General features: G+C 42.9%; 1 protein-coding gene across 1 annotated transcript; it reads left to right on the top strand.

The window, feature by feature from the left end:
- The first annotated feature begins 1,773 nt into the window (after positions 1-1,773).
- Positions 1,774-7,810, top strand: CIAO2B (cytosolic iron-sulfur assembly component 2B). Its single transcript, XM_075864621.1, has 5 exons — positions 1,774-1,967; positions 2,675-2,752; positions 3,177-3,302; positions 5,599-5,644; positions 7,569-7,810. Exons 1-5 carry the CDS (start codon positions 1,839-1,841, stop codon positions 7,664-7,666), a joined length of 477 nt encoding a protein of 158 aa, XP_075720736.1. The 5' UTR covers positions 1,774-1,838; the 3' UTR covers positions 7,667-7,810.
- The last annotated feature ends 316 nt before the right edge of the window (positions 7,811-8,126 follow it).

Below are 8,126 nucleotides of genomic sequence, written 5' to 3'. Positions count from 1 at the left end.
TATACTCCAGAGCTGCACTCACTATTCTGCTGGTGGAGTCACTGTGTACATACATTACATTACTTATCCTGTACTGATCATGAGTTACATCTGTATTATACTCCAGAGCTGCACTCACTATTCTGCTGGTGGAGTCACTGTGTACATACATTACATTACTTATCCTGTACTGATCCTGAGTTATATCCTGTATTATACACCAGAGCTGCACTCACTATTCTGCTGGTGGAGTCACTGTGTACATACATTACATTACGTATCCTGTACTGATCCTGAGTTACATCCTGTATTATACTCCAGAGCTGCACTCACTATTCTGCTGGTGGAGTCACTGTGTACATACATTACATTACTTATCCTGTACTGATCCTGAGTTACATCCTGTATTATACTCCAGAGCTGCACTCACTATTCTGCTGGTGGAGTCACTGTGTACATACATTACATTACTTATCCTGTACTGATCCTGAGTTACATCCTGTATTATACTCCAGAGCTGCAGTCACTATTCTGCTGGTGGAGTCACTGTGTACATACATTACATTACTTATCCTGTACTGATCCTGAGTTACATCTTGTATTATACTCCAGAGCTGCACTCACTATTCTGCTGGTGGAGTCACTGTGTTCATACATTACATTACTTATCCTGTACTGATCCTGAGTTAGAGAGTTGTGACCACTCTTTATGTGGGGGGGTCCAGCAATTGGGACCCCCACTATTATCAAGAACATGGGACCTCAAGTCTCCATTCACAGCCAACGACTGCGCAGCTACTTTTCTTGGAAATGAATGGTTGCGTCGGATACCGCTAAATGTGATTGTTTATACTCGTACTTGCCAGCTCTCCTGGAAGGCAAATTCCTGCCACTTGTAATCTTCTTCACGATCAGGTATTGTCTGAGGCAATTCCTGGAAATGAAGAGAATTGCAGGAACGGGGAGAGGTGATTATCTTCAGTCACTGGTTTGTATTTCTTTAGAGCGGTCTCGGATCTGTATTTATTTAGGTGTCTGGACAGGGGTCTGTATTTAGGGCGTCAGTATTACTTCAGGAGGGTCTGTATTTATTGGTTTAGGACCTGTGTTCGTTTAGGGAGTTCGGGATCTATATTCATTTTGGGGTGTGATAGCGTTCATATACATATTTAATATTTATGATTCAAATGCTGTCATTTTGGGACGTGTCCTATATAAATGGGCGGGGCATACGGTAATAAAAATACATTGATTTTTAAAATGTACAGAATTTAAATATACAGAATGATTGTGATAACAACAGTATATTAGCAATTTGCTAACTATTTAAGAAGAATATATCAATGGCTGAATAATATTGGAAGAAGAAATTGGTATAAAACAAGACTTTTGTATAAACTCTGAGATGCCATAGTAGCTAAACTAAAAAGTTGAAATAACTCTCTATTTTGTATTAAACAGTTATGTTCTTAAACATGGGGGGGGGGGGGGGGGTACTTCCCCTTTAAATTTCATTTACTTTTTTTTCCAGAATCAATGATGGCTGAACTTTACTTCCGCCCTTCCCCGCCAAGGTATCCGTGCTATGGAGCTACTGGAGCACCATAGAGGCGGAGCTTCCTGCCAGGCGGCGAGAATAGTCATCGTGTTTGTAGAGCAGGCTCAGCTTGTCAATCAAACGTAGCTCCTCCGTCTTCAGCACTTCCGGCATCATGTAAAAGACTCAACGTCCGTGCAACCAATGAGAACGGAGGAGGGGTGTAATGGTCCAATCACGAGATGGAGTTCATGTCACATGACCAAAGCGTGTTCCACTGTATTTGTCTTCCCATAGTTGGGGTGCACGGTGCGGCCAGGACATGGTGGGCAGTAGTCAGCTGGAGAACGCTAACCCGCTCATTTACCAGCGCAGCGGGGAGCGACAGGTGACGGTCCAGGACGAGGACGAGGAGCTGCACGACAAGATCGACGACAGGGAGATCTTTGATATCCTGACAATCTAATATGCTAATTATCACCGATGATCCGATCCTTAAATTAAAGGGAAAGTCCATCTTTAAATAATTTCTTGCTATTTGTCAGTGACACTTTAGAAGATGTTATGGGTGTAGCTAGTGACTTCTATTGTACTCCGTGGTGTGAATTTTATGGGGTGGATTGTCAAAAACTGTAATAAGTGTCAGGCCACGCCCCTTTTAGCAACCCAGGCAAAATGTGATGCTTGCGGAGGTCCTGTGTACATCTGGAACAAACCACATTCTAATAAAAGAAAACTTGGCATAACTTCCCCAGTAGATCAGTATCTTACGCCGGTCTAAGTGAAGGCGATAGAGTAATTTGCGCCACGTTTATTAAAAATGCCACGCTTCCGAAACAATTTGACACGCTTTGTACTAGGGAGCCGTATCGCCTCTCTTGTGCATAGGGCTATGTAGTCCTTTGCTCGGGACTATATGGCCCCCATGCACACGAGAGGCGATACGGCTGCCTGGTACAGCTGCTCTGTCTTCATGTGCGGCCGTACAGGCTCCGTGTGTATACTTTGTCCTAGTCTTCGTGTATGTCAAAATCTCTGCTTGCTGTGAGTGACTGAAAACCTTCTTTGCATACAGAGGTTAAATGACCTACACAGATCTAATGCTTCCCACAGCTGAGGGTTTGTTACATATCTTGATGGTTCCTTAACCTGCTACATCTCATCCGTTCTATAAATGACCCGGAGCATCCGCTGAGTCTGGAGGAGCTGAACGTGTTGGAGGAGATCAGGGTGAAGGTGTGGAATAACAGAACAGGATTATACTACAGTCACACCCAAAGCTGCAGTCACAATTTTACAGGTTTCCAGTTGATTCTCAGCTGGCGGGAATCTGTTGTCCCTGTTCTAATGGTGTGAGCTTCTAGAATGCACTGCACTCTGATGCATTGTATTGTGAGAGATGTAGTTTTTTTTATTCTCTTCCTCAGACTATTAACTCTCAAAGCCCAACGGCTGAGCTTGCACTGTTTAGAAATTGAGCCAGCAGGGGGCAGCAGTGGGATTTGACAACCTGCAGATTGACCACTAACCGTAAACTAGACTTTTGAATGCTGCTCTGGATGTGACTGGAGTAGAAGATAAGATCCGCACAATGTAATATAAATGTGTAGATGTTTTATACAATTTTTGTTCACTATTTAATGTATCTGCTGTACTATAGGTCAATGATGAGGAGAGCGCGGTGTCTGTTGAGTTCACTCCCACAATCCCGCACTGCAGCATGGCCACTCTGATTGGACTGTCCATAAAAGTGAAGCTCCTGCGCTCCCTGCCAGAACGGTTTAAGGTGAGTGATCGCCATTGAATGGTCTCTATGTTGTTAAAGGGGGATTCCAAGGATTTGCCATTGAGAAAGTACTGCTAATTGATACTGCGTTCTGATTGGCTAAGAGACAGGGCTGCTCTCGCAATGTTCCTCCCTTGTGTCCATTTTCCTGTGCTTATACATAGCAGTCAATCTAAACAAGCAGATCTGCAGTGTAAAGCATGGGGAAGATACACAGCAGCAATGTGAATTTCAGACTTTAAAGCGTCTCTGTCACCACATTATAAGTGGCCTCTCTTGTACATGATGTGATCGGCGGAGTTATGACCTATTTTAGCTTTATGCTAATGAGTTTCTCAATGGACAACTGGGCGTGTTTTACTATATGACCGAGTGGGCGTTGTACAGAGGAGTGTATGACGCTGACCAATCAGTGACCAATCAGCGTCATACACTTCTCCCCATTCATGTACTCAGCACATAGTGATCTTACTAGATCACTATGTACAGCCACGTACACACACACTAACATTACTCAAGTGTCCTGAGAGTTCATAGACATCACCTCCAGCCAGGACGTGATGTCTATTCACTATCCTGACACTTCGGTAACGTTTGTGTGGGACTTAATGACAGCAAGCGTAATCTCGCGAGATCACTGTGTGCAGAGTACATGAATGGGGAGAAGTGTATGACGCTGATTGGTCACTGATTGGTCAGCGTCATACACTCCTCCGTACAACACCCACTTGGTCATAAGGTAAAACACGCCCAGTTGTCCATTAAGAAACTCATTAGCATAAAGTTAAAATTGTTCATAACTCAAAAATGATCGTTTTTTCTAAATAAAAACCACTGCTGTGACCTACATTACAGCGCCGATCACATCATGTACAAGATAGGCCACTTATAATCTGGTGACAGAGCCTCTTTAAGGCCGGGTTCACACAGTTTTTTTCAGGCAGAAAATTTGCCTCAACAGATTTTCCTCTCCCTGCACCCCGATTTTTTGCGCCATTTTTCTCCGGTGGCCATTGAGCACCGTGGGCAAAAAAAGCCACAAAATATGTTTTCTCTGCCTCCCAATGATGTCAATGGGCGGTCAGAGATGTAAACGCCCGAAGATATGTCCCTCCTTTTACCTGCGAGCTGTTTTTTCCGCTCGCGGGAAAAAAACGCCTCCGCCTCCCATTGAAATCAATGGGAGGCATTTTCGGCTGTTTTTTGGCACGTTTTCCGACGCGGTTTCTGTGTAAAAAAACGTGTCAAAAGACTCTGTGTGAACTGACCCTAATAGATAATGCGGCTACGCTGGAGTCACTGATCATAGACGTGTCCTAATGGAGCAGAGGTAAAAAGTGTCCATCATTTCAGCTATGGCGGGGGAGGGGGACAGAGTTCAGAACTTCATGAAAGTTTCTTCGACGTGCTGAAAGTTATTTAAAGAGGCTCTGTCACCAGATTTTGCAACCCCTATCTGCTATTGCATGTGATCGGCGCTGCAATGTAGATTACAGTAACGTTTTTATTTTTAAAAAACGAGCATTTTTGGCCAAGTTATGACCATTTTTGTACTTATGCAAATGAGGCTTGCAAAAGTCCAAGTGGGCGTGTTTAAAAGTAAAAGTCCAAGTGGGCGTGTATTATGTGCGTACATCGGGGCGTTTTTAATACTTTCACTAGCTGGGCGCTCTGAAGAGAAGTAACATCCTCTTCTCTTCAGAACGCCCATCTTCTGGCAGTGCAGATCTGTGACGTCACTCACAGGTCCTGCATCGTGACGGCCACATCGGCACCAGAGGCTTCAGTTGATTCTGCAGCAGCATCGGTGTTTGCAGGTAAGATCGACTTACCTGCAAACGCTGATGCTGCTGCAGAATCAAGTGTAGCCTCTGGTGCCGACACGATGCAGGACCTGTGAGTGACGTCACAGATCTGCACTGCCAGAAGCTGGGCGTTCTGAAGAGAAGTGGATGACACTTCTATACACAACGCCCAGCTAGTAATAGTAGTAAACACGCCCCGATGTACGCATATAATACACGCCCACTTGTACTTTTACTTTTCAACACGCCCACTTGGACTTTTGCAAGCCTCATTTGCATAAATATAAAAATGGTCATAACTTGGCCAAAAATGCTCGTTTTTTAAAAATAAAAACGTTACTGTAATCTACATTGCAGCGCCGATCACATGCAATAGCAGATAGGGGCTGCAAAATCTGGTGACAGAGCCTCTTTAAAGTGAACCTGCACAATTAATCGTCCTGATGTCTGCTGGTCTTATGTGACCGTCTTAACTCTTCTTTTCCTTGCAGCTGGATGTCCACATAACGCCGGGTACGCACGCCTCCGAGCATGCCGGTGAGCGCTCCGTAGATTGTACATTTTAATACTTAGACTAGATAGGGGATTATGGGTAAAAAAACAGCGATTCTGGTCTTTTATATATTTTTCCTTTTTATGGCGTTCACCGTGCGAATTAAATAACGTTATATTGTTATAGTTCGGACTTTTACAGACGCAGTGATACCAATTTTCTTCATTTTTTTTTTTTTTTTCATTTTTTACATTACTTTATAGGAAAAATGCAAAAAGGTGTTTGTTTTTTTTTTTTTTTTTTAACTTTTAATTTTTTTCCCCCTACGGAAAAATGGATTTATTTTTTTACACATTTCATTTGTCCCCCTAGGAGACTTGAACCAGCGATTTTATCTACATAGCTGTATGAGGACTTGTTTTTAAGCGGGATTAGTTCTACTTTTTAATAGCACCATTTTAGGGTACATATAATTTTTTTATTAACTTTTTTTGGGGGGATTATAAAAAACCCCTGAAATTCCGCCATTGTTCTATGCGTTTTTAAATTGACGCCGTTCACTGTGCGGCATAAATAACATGTTACCTTTATTCTATGGGTCGGTACGATTACGGCGATGCCACATATGTGGAGGTTTTTTATGTTTTACGACTTTTGCACAATAAAAACACTTTTGAACTAAAATTATTTGTTTTTGCCTCGTCGCTTTCCAAGAGCCGTAATTTTTTTATTTTTCCATCAATGTAGTGATTTTTTGGGCTTGTTTTCTGCGGGACAAGACGTAGTTTTGATTGGTACTGTTTTGGGGTGCATGGGACTTATTGATTCGTTTTTATTATGACTTTTTTGGGGGGCAATGTAAAAAAATTGCAATTTCAGCCATTGTTTTTTTGCGTTTTTTTTTTACGTTGTTCACCTTGCGGTTTCAATTACAATTTATTAATGGAGTCATTACGGTCGCGGCGATACCACATATGTGTACTTTTATTTATTTTTTACACTTTTCCGAAATAAAACCTTTTTTATGGAAAAAAATGGTTTTTATTTTTTTACTGTAATTTTTATTAATAATCTTTCACATTTATTATTGATTTCATTAGTCCCACTAGGGGACTTTACTGTGCGATGTTCCGATCGCTGCTATAATGCTCTGGTATACTTCGTATACCAGAGCATTATTGCCTGTCAGTGTAAATCTGACAGGCAATCTGTTAGGACGTGCCTCCGGCGCGTCCTAACAGGCATATGTCCAGGGCAGACCTGGGGGCTTTTATCAAGCCCCCGGCTGCCATGACACCCCATCGGAGACCCGCGATTGAATTTGCGGGCCACCGATGGGTGACAGAGGGAGCGCACTCCCTCTGTAAACAAGTTAAATGCCGCTGTCGCTATTGACGGCGGCATTTAACAGGTTAAACGGCCACAATCGGAGTAAACTTCGATCGCGGGCATTGGAGCAGGAGCTCAGCTGTCATCAGACAGCAGAGACCCGTGCAGGACTTAGGCTAGGCTGACGTGAAAAGGCGTCAGCCTAGCCTAAGGCCCCTTATTGGTGGTCACTAAGGGGTTAAGAGGTGTCCCAATACTTTTCTCCATATAGTGTATCTTGTGCTGATCTTGAATTACATCATGTATTCTACTCCATTCACTTCCAAAGCTTCTATTGGTTTCCTGCTAGAACTCAGCCTGACCTCTCCTTACTGAACACTCCCTGCTGGTTCAGTGGCTGTGCAGAATATGGCATTAGTTGTAGAAAATGTGGTGTTTCTCTTTGGTCCCTGTAAAATACATGACAGTGGGGAGTATCTGTCTGCACAGCGCTGACATTCTTGGTTTCCTCCATCAGAATTGTCATTGCAGCTTTGGGTGTGACTGGAGTATGACACAAGCGCTAGAATCAGTACAAGCAGTGTGTGTTGGCGTGAGAATTATTATTATTACCACCCGTTTACTTTTGTCTATCTCCAGTTAATAAGCAGCTGGCGGACAAAGAACGAGTGGCGGCCGCCCTGGAGAATTCCCACCTGCTGGAAGTTGTGAACCAGTGCTTGTCCGCGAGGTCCTAGACTCCGCCTCCCAGCGCCGGCAGATTCCAGCACCGGATCCTGACTGTTTACAAGAGCTCGCTGCTTTGCGTGTAATATGGCCGCCTTCTCCACTGCTAATGTATTTTATGTATATTTAGTAATAACACTTTGTGTCCACACGTGCAGGTTTTGTGATGTTTTTTATTTTTGGGATAAAGTTCACCATTAAAGTGGGAAGGATTATAAAAATCCGCCTCTGACGACGGGCGGCCACTTCAACGTTTTCTGTTTTTTGTAAACAAAGCTTAATTATTGTATAGTGAAAGGTTGAGCAACTTTTAATTCGCTAACTGCAAGCAGAGATCTTGAAGATGAGCAATTGAAAAAAAATGTGAAAGTTGCAAACATTTTCATTATACAACATTTTACTAATTTATTTGCCTAAAATCAGAAAAGCCGTTTACTTTACCAATCAGTAATTAATGTAAAGTTAAATCCA

Source organism: Rhinoderma darwinii, chromosome 4, assembly GCF_050947455.1.
Source record: "Rhinoderma darwinii isolate aRhiDar2 chromosome 4, aRhiDar2.hap1, whole genome shotgun sequence".
NCBI lineage: Eukaryota > Metazoa > Chordata > Amphibia > Anura > Rhinodermatidae > Rhinoderma > Rhinoderma darwinii.
The sequence above is the reverse complement of the archived record's forward strand: the minus strand, read 5'-3'. Positions and strand labels throughout refer to the sequence as shown.